At 47.2% G+C, this 21,844-nt stretch overlaps 1 protein-coding gene across 3 annotated transcripts; it reads right to left on the reverse strand.

Annotated features, from left to right (window-relative positions):
• Positions 1-351: 351 nt before the first annotated feature.
• On the reverse strand, positions 352-20,638 carry LOC101737345 (epidermal growth factor receptor substrate 15-like 1). Of its 3 annotated transcripts, XM_038017556.2 has the most exons (16): positions 20,519-20,580; positions 20,269-20,316; positions 20,047-20,091; positions 16,098-16,232; positions 12,083-12,181; positions 11,692-11,889; positions 11,232-11,342; positions 10,915-11,139; positions 9,228-9,430; positions 8,656-8,941; positions 8,261-8,548; positions 7,779-7,946; positions 6,276-6,413; positions 5,883-5,966; positions 5,473-5,610; positions 352-3,125 (listed from the first exon to the last, which is right to left on the reverse strand). In XM_038017556.2, the coding sequence occupies exons 1-16, from the start codon at positions 20,543-20,545 to the stop codon at positions 2,400-2,402; spliced, it is 2,919 nt and encodes a 972-aa protein (XP_037873484.1). In that variant the 5' UTR covers positions 20,546-20,580; the 3' UTR covers positions 352-2,399. The 3 variants fall into 3 exon arrangements, with proteins under 3 accessions (XP_037873484.1, XP_037873485.1, XP_037873487.1); XM_038017557.2 differs by lacking the exon at positions 20,269-20,316 and having other exon boundaries at positions 20,519-20,638; XM_038017559.2 differs by lacking the exons at positions 16,098-16,232; positions 20,047-20,091; positions 20,269-20,316; positions 20,519-20,580 and adding an exon at positions 12,423-15,219.
• Between the last annotated feature and the right edge of the window lie 1,206 nt (positions 20,639-21,844).

Below are 21,844 nucleotides of genomic sequence, written 5' to 3' on the forward strand. Positions count from 1 at the left end.
CGGTTTTGCCTAAAGATTACACATACGAGTACCGTACAGTACTCGCCCCTCCACGATAATCCCCGAGTGCTATGACGTGTCCCTCTACAAACGAGGTGCGGGGCGAGTCCTCAGCAGTAGACAGCGGCCTGACTGCACGCTTGACATAAGTGATGTGCATTGGCGATGGTGACTACTTAGAATCAGATGAACCGAATGCTCCTCTGATTGCAATAGCAATAACAAAATGCTGTCCCGCCCAACCGGAACCCACTACTGCTTCGCTGCAGCGCCGGGCGGGGCGACGGGCCCCACCCCACCACGACGTGAGGAGGGCGCACGGTTGTCGTTAATTTCAAAATAAAATACACATTTTTAACAATCCCTTTTTATTCGAGGATGTTCATAATAATTTAATATCATAGTTATAATTACAGTAGATACAACAGGGGTAATGACGTGTGCTCCAACCCATCGACCTTATCAAAATGAAGTAATTTAGATCGCGCAGTCCGTTGCTGCCCAATCAATCTTCATCGAAAATAACAAATAGTATGACGGAATGCGGTAAGAGCTATCTACTTAATAACGGAATGTGACATCTACTCGGCCGTCGGAGCTCAGCCTATAAAATGCAGATCTCGAGGCATACAATGACTCAATGATTCAATGAGTCATTATGATTGAACGCAACGTCCATTCCTTCATTGTAATAAAGTCGACCTTCTTTACTCTCGCATTGAACGTTATCATTTTCCAAATGCGTGTTCCGTTGGAGGTCGACACACCGAGTCGTCGCAAACAAAACACAGCCATCAAAAATTAACTTAAACAATCATATTTGCGGATCGCTGCGGGGAACATCAGTGCACGATCTCAGAGTCCGTGCCGGTTCACAACACAAGCACTCGTGGACAAGGCCAGCAGAGTGCTACGCTACTGTGCGCTCTCCGACTCCGAGCGGGTTATAAAGTCAATATTATCTACTTATACATATAATACACCTCATCTATTTAAATGATCCAGTACAGTAGTTAACTACGTTAAAGCTTACATTTTATTTCGGAACAGAAAGTTACGATTTGGAAACAACAACAGAGTCGGGTCGGGGCGCGCGCGTGGCGCTGCGTGGTACATCGCACCACTACCGCCCCGACCCTACACACAACGGCTCCTAAGAAAGAGTTAACAATTTCAATATAATATACCATATGATACAGATTACATGTCGGTTAACCTACGAGCGACTAGCACGACGGCGGTGCTAGCGGCGCCCCCCCGCGGCCACGGGGCGGTGCGGCCGTGCCCCCGGCCCACATTCGTTGACAAGCGGTCGCGCTGGGCAATGGGCGTCGTTTAGTCGATAACGCCTAAATAATTAAAACCTAAGAAATATGATTCGTGATCGTTAGTTGAATATTCGGTGGTGCTTGATGCTATTTCTTTGGAGTCTTCTACTGGACTGTGACGTCACACTGTACGACGGCTTGAATGCGTATCTCAGAACGGGCGCTCGTTTAGATCAGCTATATACAAATTAATAACAAAGCGAATGCTTATTGTAACGAGTGACGTCACGGACAGTGCGGAACATCATAATCGTTGAAATACATAGTGTAGTGTGCAGCTACAAATATAAGGTTAGGCGAGCTGCACACTACACCTCCCCCTTTTTTATTAGAAGAATTATGTAATAATGTAATTTTTTTTTAAAAAAAAGGGGGATGTGTAGTGTCCATTTCGCCTAACCTTATATTTGTAACTGCACACACAATATGACAGTATTACACGAATTATCGACTTGAACAGTTCTTTTATTTCGCCTACATCACTCCAATACAATATCTACAGATCAATATCGCAAAAAAATAACATTTCTTCCGATTCAACCAAATAATGATGAGGTTACGTAATAATTGTAAACTATGTTAGAAATGTGATGCACTTTGTAAGTTACTTGTATAAAAATCTATTATATTATATAAAACACTAAAATAATAAGACAGACAGCGGGCGCCGCTGCAGCTGCGCGACCTCATCATTACCTCGCCGATCTACACAAGCAATACTATTTACAAGACGCTCGTTGAGCGTGTGCCCGCGAGCCGACCGTCCGCGAGCCGACCGACCGCCAGCCGACCGACCGCGAGCCGACCGACCGCGAGCCGACTGACCGCCAGCCGACCGACCGCGAGCCGACCGATCGCGAGCCGACCGCCCGCGAGCCGCCGGCCCGGCTGCTGACACTATTGTTATTTACATTTGTAATGTAACTCTACTGTAGGCCCCAGGTGACCGCACATGTCACGAGGAATAAAATAACACAAATAAGTGGTAAACAATATGAATCAATTTTGTTAAGCCCGGGCGTAGGGCCGCGACATTAGTTTGATCGTGTGGCGGTGACGTCAGCGGTGACGTCAGCGGTGGTCGCGCGACAGGCGCAGCGCGAGGCGCAGGTCGTCGTCCTCCCGCTGGCGCTGCTGCTGCGCGGCGGCGTGGAGGCGGCGCGACTCGGCCGCGGCCCAGGCCCACTGCTGCTCCTCGGAGGGCAGCGCGTCGCCGCCCGAGGCCTTCTTCTTGTCCTTGTGGCGGCTGCGCCCGATGCCCCCGATGGTGTGCACGAGGGACTTGGCGTACATGACGGGGCGGGGGGGTTTGTCCTTCTTGGCGGGCAGCGTGCCGCCGGGCCACGTCTCGTTGAGGTTGTCGTCCGCGTCCGGCCAGTTCGGCGCCCAGCCGTCGGCCGCCGGCTTGCCGGTCCGGTTGTCGGTCTTGTCCGGCCAGCCGTCGGTTCCGGTCGTCCAGCCGTCGGTCTTGCTGGCCCAGTTGTCCGTCTTCCAGTCTGCGTCGGCGGGCCAGGCGCTGCGCGTGCCGCCCTCGTCGGGCCAGGCTGGCCAGGCGTCGTTGTTGTTGTTGTTGTGGTTGCGGACGACGGGAGGCGCCGACACCCTGCCGGAGGGGAGGCGGGGCGGCGCGGGGGAGGGGCGGGGGGAGGGGACGCGCGCGAAGGGCTCGTCGGTCTCGAAGCCCGCCACGGAGACGGGCCGCTTGGCGTCCGAGAAGGGATCCTCTATATTGAAAGGGTCTTCGTACCTGTAGTCCTTGAAGGGATCGTCGGTGAAGTCCATGGGCGCGCGGTCGTTCTGACGAGGACAAGCGTGCGTGAGTACGAGGGAGATGTCAACGGGGAGGAGGGCAGGGAGGGGCGAGGGGGGCTTGGGGTCTGCACGCCGCCGCTCCGCTTAACGCTGTAATGTGGGGACAAGCACACGAGCCGTGTTAGCATGTTAGTGAACACCAGGTGGACGCGTATACAGGACGCACATTGTCGGCCCGCGGCCGGACGGGCGACTCGGCGCGGCGGTCTCCGTCCGGCCGCACGTCGCCAGTTTAGTAAATGGAACAGAGTTATAAACAGGTAGGTAGAATGTAATGTGGTGAGATAACTGAGCATGCAAGCGGCTACAAGCGCGGGGGGGGGGGGGGGGCGGCACAGCGCGCCACTGCTGTAATGTGTATCCAGTAGAAACCGAAAATATTAATTATGAAAATAATCTTAGATACATTATTGTCTTGATTTTCAGTGGTATTTATTGCGGCCACAAAAGACCCTTTGTTCCTGACCGGTGTCCCGCTGCCCCCGGCCCCCGCAGGAAGCTCTCGTGGCTACACGCTGTACGGTTTGTAGCTGCTCTGATTGAGACAAGACGTCTCTCTCAGTAGTTTAGTGCGCTTTTGAAGATATCAAACAAGCGTTAGGCTATTTACGGAAAGATGAAAACGGGACATTAAACCCTTCTAAAAGCTTCTCAGATGGCACAACCCATGAAGAGGAATGAAGTTAGTTAGTAGTGGATGAGGATCATGGCGGGAGGAGGGAGGGGGAGGGGCGAGGGTGGGGGGGCACGCTCGTGTGCGCCCCAACACGCGGGTTGCCTATTCTAAAATGTCCAGAAGGCGTCACTGATCATTTCGCTTCCGATACGTTTCTACTTTTATTCAGACTACATTTATTATAGTGTCTACATTTATAATAGGCAAGCAGTAATGCGTCAGCAGATAATGCAGAGCGGCGAGGGCATGCAACAAACGGCCGCAGAGAAAGTAACCACCGCGCGGCGTGTGGCGCGGCCCCGGGGCCACAGCGACTCGACATGAGTGGCGACATTGCCGAAGTAGTTGAAATTCCCGCCCAGTGCCCTCACCTGAGGTCGCATGTCGGATTGGGCTCAGTCCCACGGACGCACAACAACGGAGCCTGCTGTGGCCCGTGGTCCGCGTGCGGTCGCGTTGGGACGTGATACACTGAACTATTCTATTTCTAAATGTTAAAGTTGTGTTTAATAATTTACACTCTCCTATTCGCAGCAAGCTCACAGTGACGAGGGCGACCCCGCACCCGCTCGGACCAGGTCGTGCGGACGTGCGGGCGCGCACTGTGCCGTGTCGTCACTTTAATATTTTACGTACCGTTACTTTCTCTGCGGCAGCCAACAAAATAAAATTCAAAATATATTTAGCGCCTCATCCGGGGCAGAACGGCGAACCGCATGCGGCTACTACACAACAGACGGGATCTGACATACTATTTACGCAAATTTACTACGGTACAATATCTGAAAATCAAAACATATATTAAAATAAATTAAACATAAAAAAGTAAATGCCGGGCGTCCCGGGGCCGGGCCGAGAGCGTGTCGCGGCGCGCGGATTCGCTTCAAGTAGATAGGCTCTCGGGCCGACGAACCCTTCCCGGGACGCACGGACCGACCGCGTGACGCTCTCGATTCTTCTTAATAAGGAAACATTGGAAGCGTTGGACCCTCGCATTTAGAACTGTTTGACTGCTGAGGGGGCCGGCGGGGGGCCGGCGGGGGCCAGCGGGGGCCGCGCGCGGTCGGTCCGCCTGAGAGCACGTGGCGTTTCGTTCTTTATAAGCGACAATAAAACGGTTCTACAGAATGTACTACTAGTTGGGAACGTGTGAAATGTTTGTTGTGTCTTGGTATAATCTTTACCTGAATCTTCTAAATCAGGGATTCCCAAAGTGGACCCCGGAAGGCCGATATCAATCTCCCGGGGATCGACATACCAAAACTAAGTTTGAGAGTCGACGAGATCCGAAAGTCGACTCCCGTTCATTAACCACAGGTTCATAATTGAAACTCTCACCACTGTATAATTTACTTATCTTTTAGTTCACGACCTACTTTTTTTCTTCTAAATTATGCATTTTTACGTAATTTTTATTAACAATTATTAATTACATTTGATAAATACTGAATTTGATGTTTATTTTTTTGTTGAATTTTGATAGCAAAAGGATATCAAGTTAACCAACTGCGGTTTGTTAATTGGTAATTATTATGCATCAATAGAAAAAAACTACAGATAGGATTTTAAGGTCATATGGAAAACGGGTCTCCTGGCGAAACTAGTTTGGGAATCCCTGGTGTACCGGCGCCACTAGGGGGCGCGCAGGGGGCGTACCTTGGCGGGCGGCGCGGGGCGGGGCGGGGCGGGGCGCGGCGGGGCGGGGCGCGGCGCGGGGGCGTGCTTGGGGGGCAGCGCGGGGGCGTGCAGCACGGCGAAGGGGTCCGCGTCCCATGCGGCGCCGTCGCCACCGTTCTGTGGGGCGCACCACGGACGACGCGTTCTCATTATGTTTGTGGACTGTTCATCAATTTAACCTTTACCAGTTAACAAAGTGGCAGCAGGACAGTGGGTCGTGTCCCCACTGTCCTGCTCACGGCTGCCGAGTCCCAGGCGGGGCAGCAGTCGCACAATACAATTGAGACTCCAACCTCAACAACAAATGAACACCAGGTGAGCTGCAGGCTGAATACGCTTCTGAACAGACTAGCAGCCCCGGCGACAGTAAGCGAGGCCGCAATACTCACGTCGTGCTGTCGGTCGGCGGGCGCGAAGTCGTCGTTCGCGAAGGGGTCGCCGCTCGCCGCGAACGGGTCCGCGCCGAACCCGACCTGTCGCGGGCAAAGCTCATCATCTACCGAGCGCGCTGCTTGACGTGTGTAACATCACGCGATAGAAGCGAACATACATCATTATATAATTGTTATTTATCATCAATTCATAAATTCCTACGTAATCATAAAACACGAGGCGCGTAACTAATGTTCACAGCCAAGCCAGCTCGAGCGTCCGCGAGCAGGCAGCTCCACCGCGCGTGACGTCACTATTTCCTTACTGCATGCGTGGATGCTGAACCGACTTCGTGGTCTTGTATCCGTATTCTCAGACTGCGCTCCTGACTTAGAGTAATATCGACGTACCTGGGGCGAGGCGGCGGGCGCGAAGGGGTCGCGGGGGTGCGCGGCGCCGGACGAGTCGCTGAAGGGGTCGGGCTCCGACGCCGGACCGTTCATACTCTCGAAGCCATTACTCGCGCACAATTTATCTTCCTTCTCCTCCTGTGTTTTAATTTAGTAATTAGTACTTTTTAGTTACAAGTCGCGGCTAGACTCTCTTGGTCGAAAGGGCTCACCGTAAGATGCCGGTAGCTTCAGGGAGAATAAGGACGTGAAACTCGCCATCCGGTGGGGTCTTCGTGCACACATACAGAGCTTAAAGGCGGCTGTACGTACCAGCGCGTGCAGCGGCTGCAGCGCTGAGTGCGCGTGCTGCAGGCTCCGGGCGGCGGCTGTACGTACCAGCGCGTGCAGCGGCTGCAGCGCTGAGTGCGCGTGCTGCAGGCTCCGGGCGGCGGCTGTACGTACCAGCGCGTGCAGCGGCTGCAGCGCTGAGTGCGCGTGCTGCAGGCTCCGGGCGGCGGCTGTACGTACCAGCGCGTGCAGCGGCTGCAGCGCTGAGTGCGCGTGCTGCAGGCTCCGGGCGGCGGCTGTACGTACCAGCGCGTGCAGCGGCTGCAGCGCTGAGTGCGCGTGCTGCAGGCTCCGGGCGGCGGCTGTACGTACCAGCGCGTGCAGCGGCTGCAGCGCTGAGTGCGCGTGCTGCAGGCTCCGGGCGGCGGCTGTACGTACCAGCGCGTGCAGCGGCTGCAGCGCTGAGTGCGCGTGCTGCAGGCTCCGGGCGGCGGCTGTACGTACCAGCGCGTGCAGCGGCTGCAGCGCTGAGTGCGCGTGCTGCAGGCTCCGGGCGGCGGCTGTACGTACCAGCGCGTGCAGCGGCTGCAGCGCTGAGTGCGCGTGCTGCAGGCTCCGGGCGGCGGCTGTACGTACCAGCGCGTGCAGCGGCTGCAGCGCTGAGTGCGCGTGCTGCAGGCTCCGGGCGGCGGCTGTACGTACCAGCGCGTGCAGCGGCTGCAGCGCTGAGTGCGCGTGCTGCAGGCTCCGGGCGGCGGCTGTACGTACCAGCGCGTGCAGCGGCTGCAGCGCTGAGTGCGCGTGCTGCAGGCTCCGGGCGGCGGCTGTACGTACCAGCGCGTGCAGCGGCTGCAGCGCTGAGTGCGCGTGCTGCAGGCTCCGGGCGGCGGCTGTACGTACCAGCGAGTGCAGCGGCTGCAGCGCTGAGTGCGCGTGCTGCAGGCTCCGGGCGGCGGCTGTACGTACCAGCGCGTGCAGCGGCTGCAGCGCTGAGTGCGCGTGCTGCAGGCTCCGGGCGGCGGCTGTACGTACCAGCGCGTCGTTGGGCGTGGCTCCGCGCACGAGGCGCTCCAGGTGCGCGGGCGCGTGCAGCGGCTGCAGCGCTGAGTGCGCGTGCTGCAGCGCTGAGTGCGCGTGCTGCAGGCTCCGGGCGGCGGCTGTACGTACCAGCGCGTGCAGCGGCTGCAGCGCTGAGTGCGCGTGCTGCAGGCTCCGGGCGGCGGCTGTACGTACCAGCGCGTCGTTGGGCGTGGCTCCGCGCACGAGGCGCTCCAGGTGCGCGGGCGCGTGCAGCGGCTGCAGCGCTAACTGCACGTGCGACGCCGCGCCCCGCTCCAGCGCGTCGCAGGCTTCCTCCAGCGCGCGGTAGTGTTCCTCCAGGTGAGAGATCTTGATCTTGGCCTGCACAGAGGAGAGCGGGTCACTCGGCCGCTATTGACAATTTGTTTACTTGTGGGCGAGCGCTGTGGGTGTGCGTTCACACTTTGTATTCGCAGAAATACATGCTCCCATTATTATCAATTAAAACGAAAATATCTTTAAATAAAGTTCTCATTCACGGGCGCGTCTAATGCTTCATGACTTTACCACTGATTCGTGCTGCGGCAAGGGCATTGGGAGGAATCTGCGCGACTTTCTCCGAAAGGACTGACTAATAACAAAGGTGTCTCGTGCCAGAAGAATGCGTATTTGTTAGTGGCGTGAAGGGGCCGCACCTGGCTGAGCGCCAGCACGGCTTGCGGCAGCGCGGCGAGCGCGAGGGTGGCGCGCTCCTGCATGAGGGCGAGGTCATCGGTGAGGGCGCGGTGGCGCGCGGCCAGCGAGAGCGCGGCGGCCCTGCGCGCGCCCACCTCCGCCTCCGTCTCGGCGGCCGCGGCCTCCTGCGCGGCGGCCTGCCCGCGGAGCCGCTCCACCTGCGCCTTCAGGTCCTGCAGCCGCTTCTGCGCCTCGCCCTTCTGGTTCTCTAGTTGCTTTAGCGTCGCCGTCAGCGTCTCCAGCTCGCTCTGCAACAGAAGCGCGGGCTACAGCGCGGCGCGGCGGGGCGCGGCGGGGCGGGGCGCGGCGGGGCGGGGCGGGGCGGGGCGGGTGGCGCGGCGTGCGCGTGGCTGACCTGCAGCGCCTGCGTCTCGGCGTGCGCGGCGGACAGCGCGCGCTGCTTGTCGCCCAGGTCCTGCTCCAGCGCGCGCCGCTCGCGTCCCAGCGCCTCCACCTCGCGCGCCAGTGCCTCGAGCTCTGGCGTGGGCTGCGCGGCGGGGGCGGGCGCGGGGGGCTGCAGGGCGCGCGGCGGGAGGGCGCGGGGCGGGGAGAGTCCGCGCTGGGCGCGCTGCAGGAGGCGCACGCTGGCGGCGAACTGCACGCGGGACAGCTTGCCGGCGCCGTCCGCGTCGCACAGCGCCCTGCAGGCGACGCTCGCACTTAACATTTACACGAACAAACGGATGCGTTCACTCAGTTTGTAAATATTACTTGCTTCACAGCATTACTCAGCATATAGCTTTGCTATTATTTTAGTTTGTCTAAAGGTTTCACTTGTTTTTGTTTTAATTGGCTATCTGTTTCCTGTCTGATATTCTATTAAGATAATCTAAATTGTTGGTTTCTTTGAAATAAAAAAATTAAAAATTAAGTAATTAGTCGAGGCGGCGGTGCGCATGTAGGGACAGTACAATACAGGTTGCTGACCATATGCGCGCGAGAGTGTGCTGCGGCAGGCCCGAGGTGAGGAACACGTGCTTGATCTCGTCCCCGGACACGAACCCGTCCCGGTCGCGGTCGGCGGCGGCGAACTGCGGCTCCAGCGCCGCCAGCTCCGCCTCGCTCACGGGCTCCCAGCGCTCGTCCGCCGCGCCGCCCCCCGCGCCGCCCGCCAGGACTTGTGCGGCATCCTGGACACGAGGATTATGCCAAATTAAATTAATGAACAAAGGACAATGCCCAAAAGTGGGTCAACTTTATGTCAAAACTATTTGTACTTGAAAAACTATGCCTTATTTTTTCACGTTGTTTAGTTTATGTATCAACATTTCTTTCAACCTGGCATTGTTTTCCAAAAAAATAAATTACTTATTTGATAACATCCCAAAACTGAGTGCCATAGTTTTTAAATTCGCCAATAGGCAAAGGGCTTAGCCCATACAGCCTTATAGCAAACCTATATGCTATCAAACGAAAGAGTTGTTTGTGACATGAACAACAAATTAAAACAAAATAGCTAATGCTTATAATTCACAGGCTTCTTAGTTTATTTTTGTTCAATTCAATATTTATATATTGTAATAATAATTATTACTTAAAACCATGAGTTATTTTATTTAATATTTTTAGATATTAATGATTCCATTAGTAAAAATATCAATGGCCTACCATTACTCTATTCTTATTATATATGATCAGAGAGTTTTGGCAGCAACCCGGGTGAAACGTCGCGTCACTTGAATTTTTATTTTAATGTTTTTTTAATAGTTTATTGTGTAATTTGTATTATTGTATTTGTAATATTGTGTATAAAAGGTCTGCGTAGTGCTCATGCTCAGCCTCAGTCAATGTGGTATTCGTCGAGTTGAACTCAAAACTCCCAAAAAGCAATAAAAAGAGATACACCGGCTTTTTATTGACATAAAAAATATATAACTTCGACAGACTAGGCTGTATAGGCTACACTCTTTGCCTGCTTATTGGTGAATTTAAAAACAACAACAACAATATCGTTGCCGGCTTCCGGATTTTCATTTCATTTTATTATTATTATGAGGATATAATAATAATAAAATGTACGTAAGGGCTTATTTCTAGCAACATTAAGCACAATTAACTTATTTAATACTGTAAATAATTATGAGAGCGATTATTGATTTCGAAGAAAACAATTAACAACTTAATTTTAGCTGCAGAAAAAAACAGATTTCTCTTAAACCTGGGTGACAATATAAAAATAGTTTTATGAATATGAAACGATATTTTTTTGTCTATCAAAATAAGTTAAAACCATCATGACAGGACAACTTTTTTTAGGGGCCCAAACGCCCATAGAAAATGGGCATTGTCCTTTTGTGTATTTATTTCTGGATTAGCTATTACCCGCAGCTTCACCCGCGGTTAAGGAAAAGTCTCAGTGTAGTTTTCCGTGGGATTGAGAAGTTTTCTCGGGATAAGGGTAGCCCTAACATAATACTGTCACTTCAAAAAATCATGTCGATCCGCTGTTCGTTTGGACGCAAGAAAAGGAGAAACAAACACACTTTCACATTTAAAAAAATTAGTATGGATATTATTGTTGTACGCGTTTCATTGTGTTTTTCATGAAAGTGTTGTCAAACGATGATTTTTTATATTTAAGTTTCTTTAAGTTTAAAAAAATGAGTTGACATACCTCTGATAAGTCGAGTAGGCCCTCGAGTAGATCAGCATTAGAGGGGGCGGAGTGCGCCGGCGGGGGTCGGGGCGGCGCGGCCGTCTGCACGGGGGAGGGGGCCCGCGAGGGGGGGCGCGACGGGGGCCGCGAGGGAGGGCGAGGGGGGGGCCGAGTCCGCAGCTCGGGGGGCAGGCTCGTGGGCACCGCGTGTTTCTCGAGCGCCTTGTATACCAAATGCATCGCCTACAAAATGAAAACACAACTTATTTAAATCGCAATGTTTGTCGATAAATGATGAATGCTTGTGCGGTCAGGGACGACACTGGCGCACTGACCACCATGAACTCGTGCCTGTCGAGCATGCCGTCCCGGTCCTGGTCGGCGAGGTCCCAGATCTTGCCGAGCGTCTCGAGAGGGAGCTTGGACTCCATCAATACACCTTTCACCTGTAACACGCCAACACACAGCTCTTAGATGCTTAGCGTTAGATGAGCGCTCATGAACCAACCAAAAACCCACCAGCACAAATTGTTCCGCGCCCGAGCTGGCGGGAGCTGGCGCCCGAGCTGGCGACATCGACCAATCCACTGGGATCCAGATATTTGGTTAAGAACTCACTTGAATGTTTTGTCTTACCTATTATGTATGTGTATTAGTTGTATTACCTAAATGTACGTTGCGATGTCTAGGGGCTCCGGTAAGTACTAGCTTCAGATGAGACGTGAACTCATGCACCCAGCTCGTAAGTCCTACATGAGTATAGACAGCACCGACCAGTGCATTAGTTATAACTACCTTAGCGCCAGGAATGAGTCCGTTGGTGGGTTGCAGAGAATCGAAGAGCTGGCTGTACTTGTCCCGCTCGTGTGGCTTCATGCTCCAGTCGCCGAGTGCGGGAGACGCGGCGGGGGCGGGGGCGGGGGCGGGCGAGGCGGGCGCCGGGGGACGCGCGGGGGGCACAGATCCTGACGCCGATATTTTGGGCAGCTCGCCCTGGATAACAAAAATACAAGGTTGAACAGCGAAGCCTTTAGGGCCACATGTTGCTTCTGCTCGCATTAGTCAGTCGACTATTGACTTTCAAGGTTTCATTCCAACATTCAATAAAATTTGTTAGAATTAGAAAACTGGCTTTCGAGTTACAAAATGCACTAGGAAAAGATCGCGTTGCATGCAAAACACTCACGAGCTTCGGAGGAGGCGTCTCTGCGTGTATATTGCTCATGGTGATGTCCTTGCCGACCTGCGCCAGAGCCACCAGCTTCAGCGCCACGAAGAACCCCGCCTGTATCACAATTAAGTCAAAGAATGTTAACTACCGGTCCGGCTGTCAACTACAAGTTTTGGATAGACCTCCGGTCTCTTTCCGGCCCCCATCCGTAACAGCACTGGTCGCACTTAGTTGCAAGTCCACGGATCGCCCCACCCTGCATACATCTGACACCAGCCCGGTCGGCCTGCACACAAAACATGTCCGCCGCAGACGAACACATGCTAGAGACAATTGTAATTACTAAGTTGAGTACCTGTCCCGGGACCACACCACGGAGCTCACTACAGTACAGCGGGCGTCGGCGTCGTTACTAAGTCACGGCCGCTCCTTTTACAATCGACACACAGCAAGTAAGTGCCACAAGGCGACCACTAAATTAAAATACTCTTCTCTCGGAAGACTGTCAAATCTCTTTCACCTCAACACGCGAAGAAAGCGTTCAGTACCGGGGTGCGGTGCGTGTGTATACATCGCACAAGCCAACGTGAAGTTTAGTCAATTTATTTGAGCACATCGATCGGTACGTGGACGACACGTTCCAGAGCTCCCCCGCTACACGAGCGGCGGCGGCGGCGGCGGCGTGTGCGGCGATCAAACGTCAGGCAGATAAGGCACTATCTGTTGCCTCGTAATTAAATACATCCTCTGCAATGTCGCGACTGTTGCGAGCAAACAACGCGCCGCTCACAACTCTCATGTTTTATTACAGGGAGGACTAACAGCTTCAATTAACATAAGAGAATAGAATAACAACAAATAGAAAGAAATAAAAAGCCAATCAAAGGTGGTAACCAATAAAGAAAAGTGAAATCACTAGGAAAATAAATAAAAATTGTACAGCACGAATTAATAAAAGTATTATAAAAAAAGATCTAAACTAAATGTGTACTTATATATATATATAAATGTTGCACATGAATAGAATCTCCATCGTGTTGCATATCACTGCCACGTGGCCTCACACCCTTCCTCTCGAAACAACCTAGAAACAATCTGGCGCTAAGCTGACGTCTCGCCCTTGTGCGATAAAAAAATGAGTCACTATCTAATAACCTTTGAGAGATTTAGAGGTTTAGAGGTCATAATATATTGTTATGCCGGTGTGTATAACGGCATCCGCCATAAAATAGAAACAAATATCAAACGAATTAATACTATATTACTTATCCAGAACTCTAATGCGTAACATCAGAATGACTCATTTGTAACGATTTAAAACATCACATTTTATGTTCTAAAACCAAAACAATTAAGTGTTGAGGACCGTTGACATCATTAGAATTAGTATGTGTAGTGTCGAGAGCGAGTTGAGAAACTGCACAGTTGTGAATCCGGTCCAACCGATGTCTTTGAGTTAGTCCTGTGCTCCTTAGACGGGCCGTGTAGCTCGCGGTGCAGTCAGCGCCCACCCGTTTCCTGTTAGCTAGGCTGAACCCCAGACACGTCACACCAACAATACGAGCGATAGTAACTGGAGCACTGCAGCAGCACAATTAGACAGACTAACGGAGCTTATAATGCGAACTCTGTTTGGACGCTCGGTCTGTGTATTCGTCTATGTTCCACTTCACATGCGGACATGACGCATTTATAATAGGGTTTCCGTTTTTTTTTATCATTTGGCTACGAATCACAGCAACAAATACACAATTTGAAGCTCTCGTTTCAATATTTATGATGGCGCCGACCTATTAAGTTTGTGAATTGTGCGCTGAACGTCCAAGACCGCCTAATGTCGGCGACAGTTACGCAACGAAAGGCTCCAGTGCCAATTTATACCGACGCGTCGCCTGTATTATAATTATGTGTCTATCGAACTTGGTGACTGGCGATACTTGGCGGGAACTGGTTTAAGCCTACTGTAGCAATAATTACTTCAACTCATTTTATTCGCTCCCGCCACAGGAACTCATGTAATCCAGGTTTTACAGATGAGACCCTGAGTCTGAACGACGGGGTTCAGCAATCCGCTCTACAATTCAATTTTCTTGGATCCCGCAACGTAAAAGATTATAACAGTATTGCATGCACAATCCACCACAATTAAGAATCTTCTGACTCGTCGCATAGGGTACCATTGCCCAATCCTTCATCGCGATAGACTTAATGCGCACATTGTCCATAGAATAATTGGTCTCCCTAATTTTATACAGAATATTTTTGAGAGAGCATAAGATTAATGAAGCGGATTAAACACGTCAGAAGAGCTTCACACTCACTGTTGTGCTAGCTCTTGCTAAAAGGACCACTCTCGGTTAGAGACGATGGGTGCGTCAAGAGGCTTAACAGCCTTCTCAAGTTTGTTCCATGTTTTGATACCTTTTCTACAAAAAGCTGTGCCTAATGCTTCAATAACGCTATAATCATAAACTCTGTGACACTGCTTATTGATGTCCGAGGACGATCTCCATCCACCTTTAGACATAAGAGTTTCCTGAGTTTGGTATGAGATCTATTCGTGCTGCAGAGCAATCTATGTGGTTCTTAAATAAAATTGATCATTCTATTATTGACATTATTGGCACTTTCAAAAATTTATTGGATACAATCAGTATTGGCTGTGAACAAATTTCATAATTTCTTAAATAAAAGTATTTTTCATAATGTTCATCTAACGGTTACACGCGACACTTAAAAGAAAATTTCATAAAAAGATGGAAATGTTATTGTCGATTTGGTGATTACTCCAGTTTCAGTTTCTCTTCGAGAAAGACAACGGGATTTATATGATAGATTTCCTATTCTAATGTTTGCCGTAACCAAATGTCAGGATAATAATTATAAATTATAGTAGGTATTTTGTATTGTTTTAGTTGATTACCTTTTTGTAAATTTTGAGTGAGTAAAAAAACCTGATGTTAAATTATTAATTTCAGTTATTTTTACTCACTCTCTACTCGTGTGTTGTGCTAATGGTGGGAATTTGTTTGGTTTTTGTTTATATATCATTAATATAATGTATAATGTACTGTTAGTTAAAGGCAAAAGATGACAATAAACACATTATCTATATTATTATACTAATACGTGAAGCAAAAACTTTGTAGCCTATTTGCGACAATTGCGCGGACGGACGAGTATGAAATTACCCACGCTTATAGAGAATATAGAGAAGTAGTGCAGAATACCAATATTTTTTATATTTATGTATAAATATACACTAAATCAATAAAAAACACATTACACACACTACCATGTATTTGACATACACACGCATTTATACTCTTTTGTTTATTGTTGTTCAATTAATTATGGTCCAATTTCGACCACTAGTATAAATTTATTAAGTCAGATATGTTTTGGTAATCCGTAATGAAAGGCGATTGCATGCAGCAGAGATGCGAATGTTGCGATGGATGTGTGGAGTAACGAGAATGGATAGAATACGGAATGAATATGTTAGAGGAAGTCTGAAAGTGGCACCTGTGACAGAGAAGCTGAGGAGTGCGCGTTTGGGATGGTATGGACATGTGATGAGACGAAATTAAAATGAGGTTGGTAAGAGAGTGTTAACTATGAATGTGGAAGGATATAGAGGAAGAGGTAGACCTAAGAAGAAATGGATAGATTGTGTGAAAGACGATATGGGTAAGAGGGGAGTGAGCGAAGAAATTGTATATGATAGAAGAGTATGGAAGGAGAAAACATGTTGCGCCGACCCCAGGTGACTGGGAGAAGGGCAGGATAATGATGATGATGTTTTGGTAATCCGTTATTCGTTATTTTCTCTAATTACACTGGAGAAGAAGCATACCTAACGTATCAAAGACAACAAGGTCGAGCCCAGACACAAAGCACATCTGTGTCTAATTGGGTCGTCGTCGTCTGCAATGCCTCTACTAACATTCAACTTATATTTATATCAAGTCCGGTAGCTTGCACTGTGTAAATAATCAAGCACCTACAAATAACAAGAAATATGTATTACCTTATCAAGACAACCCTTGCCGGCTGGATCTGATAGGTCCCATATCTTGCTGAGGACAACGTCGCTAAGCCGAGACTTCTTGAGGAACCGAGCAGCGTCTAGCGCTTGAATGACCCCAGTGCCGTTTGGGTCCACCTGTAATCGTAATAAGGTCCGTCAGACTGCTCCGCTATATGTATGTAGCGCTTCATCACGAGATCTCTGAATCCATCCATTACCATGAACTTTGAATTTGGCATTTGAGAAAGGATTTTACCCAAATCCTATCCAGAATGAATTTTTCGCCTACCCACCTTCATATTCATATGCCAAATGCCTCTTGATTTAACCATAAAACAATGTGACCTTTAAATAAGTGTAAAACAAAACTCCAAAGGAAAAATACTTAAAATTGAGTGTGCCAGAGGACCATAGAGTATTAGTTAGAGGGTTAGAGGGTTTAGTCTCTCCGTGCTTTATTAGTGTTAACTAAAGTCTATTTTACTATAAAAAACTCGAGATCTGGCAAATTGTTTGATTTAGGTTTTCATCTTAACGATAAGAGGATCACAGGTGTTAAATAGGGGCATCATTTCTTCAATTATAATCGTATTGTAAAGTTTAGCTTTAAAATGTGAAACAGACAAACATACGAGGGCTGCACTAAAAGTATCGGGAATGGAATATTTCCACTGTTCCTGTCATATTAAAATCTTTTTAATTAAAAACTCCTTGGTTTTAAAAATCGAATACCATTTATTTATTTAAAAAAAGATTCTCGGTCTTGTCACGACGTTTTGTCAAACTTGTTTAGTCGTTGAAAAAATGGAATTGACTCGAGAAAATTCAAGAGCGATGATTTATTATGACTTTCGAAATGGTTTAACACAAAAACAATGTGTTGACCGGATGATTTCTGCATTTGGTGATGAAGCCCCATCCAAAACCACAATTTATCGCAGGTTTGCTGAGTTTCAACATGGACGTGTCAAGCCCAGTGATGATCCCAGTCAAGGTCGTCCAAAAACTGCAGTGACCCAAGAAAACGTTGATGCTGTGCGTAAGCTGATTGAGGAAGATCGACATGTGACATACCGCGAAATTCAGGCAACTTTAGACATTGGCATGAGTCAAATACAAATAATCTTGCATGAACAATTAGGTGTAAAAAAGTTGTTTTCCCGATGGATACCGCATTCGCTCTGTGAAGAGCAAAAAGCGGGTCGCATTACTTGGTGCGTCAGAACTCTCGAAAGATTCCACGCAGGATCCTCAAATGCTGTATACAACATTGTATCAGGTGACGAATCCTGGATATACGCGTACGAACCCGAAACAAAAAACCAGTCACGAGTTTGGGTGTTCGAAAATGAGTTAAAGCCAACAAAAATTGTTCGTTCACGGAGTGTTGCAAAAAAAATGGTGGCCACGTTTGTCTCCAAAACCGGCCATGTTACGACTATTCCTCTTGAGGGACAAAGAACGGTTAATGCAGAATGGTATGCTAGCATTTGTTTGCCACAGGTCGTTTCTGAACTCCGTAAAGAGAACTGCAACCGCCGCATCATCCTCCATCACGACAATGCGAGTTCTTACACCGCGCACAGAACAAAAGAGTTTTTAGAGCAAGAAAACATAGAATTATTAGACCATCCGCCGTACAGCCCCGACCTAAGCCCTAATGATTTCTATACTTTCCCTAAAATAAAGAATAAATTGCGTGGACAGAGATTTTCATCACCTGAAGAAGCTGTGGACGCCTACAAAACGGCCATTTTGGAGACGCCAACTTCCGAATGGAATGGTTGCTTCAATGATTGGTTCCATCGTATGGAAAAATGTGTCAAATTTCGCGGAGAATACTTCGAAAAGCAATAAATACATTTTTAAATAGTAATGTTGTGTCACTTCATTAATTCCCGAAATTTTCAGTGCCGCCTATGTATTCATGTTTGCATTTCCAATATTAGTAAGTACTGATTTAAAAAGCAAGAAAATACACTGAATAGAGCACATAAGGAACAATAAGGAAGTATTGCATCTGTAATTGAAGAAACCAACATGTTAGATCAGAGCCAGTTTAGAGCAACACATTTCCTGATCTGTTCTTGTTGTAATGTGCACACAGCCTCTAAGTTATTTAACTTACAATCAAGAATCCAACAGTACTGGCCTATGCTTATATCTAGCACTAGTATAAAAATTTTGTAAATCATAACTTTTTTTTATTACTTATGTAGGATACGGCCCATCTGATGATGAGTAGTTACTGTCGTTCCTAGACGTCAGCAATCCAGGGGCAGAGCCAAGCCGCTGCCTACGTTTTAATACTATCCACAAGCCTCATTTGAAGAAGGGCATATAGTGCTTGGGAAACACCATGGAAGGAAGCTCATTCCAAACCCTAGTGGTACATGGCAAAAAATTGTGTGGATGAACACATTGGCTCTAGTATGGATGAACTCTATATCGGTGGCGGGCGATGCGATGGTAAAAATGAAATTATGGGATCATCTCAAACAATTCCTCAGAGCACTCCGTGGAACATACAGTACAAAATCCGAACGGCTATATTCTGTATGGAGTCAACTGGAAGTAGCTGGTTAGGGCTACAGGAATATATTTATCAGAATTCTTAGTTACAAATTTTGACTTAAAGTTTGCTCAAAATAGATCTAATGCAAACCAACAAACGGCCAATGATGAAACAATTTGGAGAGAATTATTACCATATTTCATTCATTAAAGTAAAGAAGGGTTGAGATATAACTTATTTCACATTTGGGTACAAAATATTTGTTGCTGCAATGACCAAAAACACAACACTGAAATTTATCTGATTTCACATTTTTTATCACCTCTTGGCAATCACAACTAATCTTAAAATATACCATATATATCAAAGATACAAATTTCATTATCATATTTGATCTTACGTCTGAGATGGTATTTACTTTGTGCATTTTTATTGAATTGGTAGAGTAAGTAATCTATTCATTAATTTAAACAGAACTGATCTATCTTACAATGTTTACCACCAGTAATTCTGCAAGTTTGATTTCTAAGACAATGTTATTCTTTTACCACAAAAGTCATTTGTAAAGTGAACTCATTTTTAAGTACTTGTTTCCTCACAAAAATTGATGCCTGCCTGCAGGACTTCAATACTGGGTCAGTCACATGACTCAATATGAATTCACTGGGTGTCTTATACTTTAGGCCACAACAGCTTCATGTAGGTAAAGCTCAGCAAGATTTGAAGGAGGACAAAAGTGTCCAACGGCATAATTATAATTTAGTGAGATATAGCCTATTCAAATTACATACACACACTGTGACATAAAATGAGCCTACATAAATATACACATATGCCTATATTTTACACAATATGACATTTATCTTAGTGATCATAAGCTTGGAATAGCCACTCATGTGCTATTTCAGTGTACTGAAGGGTTCTTTGAGGAAGATTTAAATTTCAAAATAAACTCTACCAACAGTTATAAAATGAGCAAAACCAACTCAGCAAACATGTTAATCTATTTATATTTTAATTAATTTCTTTGCAATATCACTGTTCTAGTCATTGACATCTCTTTGAAAAATGATTTAACAACCAGAGGCAACTGAGTACCTGGAGGAAGTTAGTTGACGACCGGCTTTAAATTTATGGTTAAAATATTTATTCAGAACTGTTTATGAAAATAAAATACTTAAAGTTTCCTAATATCTCATCAGTGATTAGAGAATACAATATGTAATCTGATGGGTTTTTTAGATTGGTTAATAAATACAAAATTCCGTCTTTAAAATTTATCAGCTATAGTCGAATTATCTATGAGTTAAACTATGCATTTGTATACAAATGTACTCGTAGATCACTTAGGCAAGAGCAGGGTTGATGACAAATTTATTTAATATACCAAAATGACCAACAAGACATGTAAGTATGTATGAACTCTCCACTTACCTGATGATAGTAGGCTTCATATATCGTGCTGTGGGTCCCTGCCACCTGTAACGATTGAGTCCACATATTGACACCGTTTAGATCACCATAATATTTGTTTTCGACTTGTTTATATCACTTTTGAGGTGGCGTTACTTTTAATCGAGATATGTTTTAATTGTTAACATTTACTATTCAACCAACTAATTAAGAGGTTAATAAATTATTAAAGAGATTATTCACCATAACTGAGGCACAGTCTTTGACTACGAAATGGGCATTAAATGAACACTGTTGGGATAAATACGTCAATACATTAAATTCAAGCAAATAAATTTGTTTCTAACACGATCTTCACACTAAATTACTAAAACCGGTTATTTTTGGTAACCACACACTAAACTTTACTAAAACTGGACTCTTTAAATTGATTAATTAACTTCCTTTAAGCAATTTAATCAAAAACAACTCAGTAAATCTTATTAATTTCTACCTGGGTAGGAGACGGCAAGGCAGCCATTTTTTACATCTCCTCGTCGACCAATCAATATGCAGCCAGTCATAGACTAAGCTAAGTGAAGGAGTAAAGATTAAAGAAAGGAAATTGTACTTGGCACTGTCATGGAAGGTACTGACATAGGTCTATGACCATAATGACTGATAAATATTATTTACTTTCTGGCAGGAATATGAAATGTCAAGTTGCGTGAAATGATTTATTTTTCTGTTTTTCTTCAGGCATTATCGTCTAATTTTAACTATTAATTGCATTCTATATGTCGTTTAAAATGAAACATGTTGGAAAATTGAAACAAAATCTTCATCCAGCTTTTCGGATTCTTCCAAAATGCTTAACGAATCTCCCATTACTTCACTGATATTATTTAATTTATTTTCATCTCGTTTCATTGATTACAATGAGGTCGCCGAATTCCGGGTGTGAATAGTCCGGAGAGTTTGGACTCATAACAGATATTCTACTATTATGTTTTATTCTTTCTAACACATTTAAAACTGTACCTAATGAATGGACCTTCTCTCTCGCACACAAACTTCATGTTAGATGTAGAGAAAGTCAGTTTTTTGGATCTGGATCTCGGTTTTTTCGGACTGTTGATTCACCGAATTCCGGGTGCAGCAGTTGGCGTCAAAGTCGTCATTTTGAATGTTACTGTGCAAAGGTTAAACAAATTTCAGTGTTGACAACCAAAGAAAATCTATCAAAATTTAATCATTTCAACGTTGTGTTTTTTAAATTCCAAATACTCCCATTTCTACCAACACGAATTTATTTTATTAAGTCCAAACACAACCCTGTCAACCAGTGAGCACACTAGATCATCCATGCCAAAAAGTTTGAGCATTTGCAAGAGAGGACTGACCACTTGCTTGAGCAAAGTAACCATTTGTGGAGGTAATGGTCCAAGACTTCAACGCTCGTCATCAATAATGGTTGGAGTACCAATAAAACCATTGACCTCCCGAACCAGGCTACCTACGATTACGCCTTAGCCTACGGCCTCACCTAGCTGGGGCCAGCGCCATGACCACATCCCATTTACCGCACGGCGTACCTGCGCTCTAGCGCGCTGCATGGCAGCAGTTCCACGAAACTATTGTGTGAGAGCAACCGGTTGGTGGTATATTGCGTTCCTATTGGCTGGTTCTAGTCCAGCGGGATATTCCGGAACACCAGCACCACTGCCTGGGGTGGCCCGTCGGGCTACCGCACCGAGACGGCCGACGTAGAGTCGTCAACGATGGCCTCGTCGACCTATCGGTCGGGCGTCCTAGGGTTGGCACCACGAGTCTGGTTGTA

The sequence above is a fragment of the Bombyx mori genome, chromosome 19, assembly GCF_030269925.1.
Source record: "Bombyx mori chromosome 19, ASM3026992v2".
In the NCBI taxonomy this organism is placed as follows: domain Eukaryota; kingdom Metazoa; phylum Arthropoda; class Insecta; order Lepidoptera; family Bombycidae; genus Bombyx; species Bombyx mori.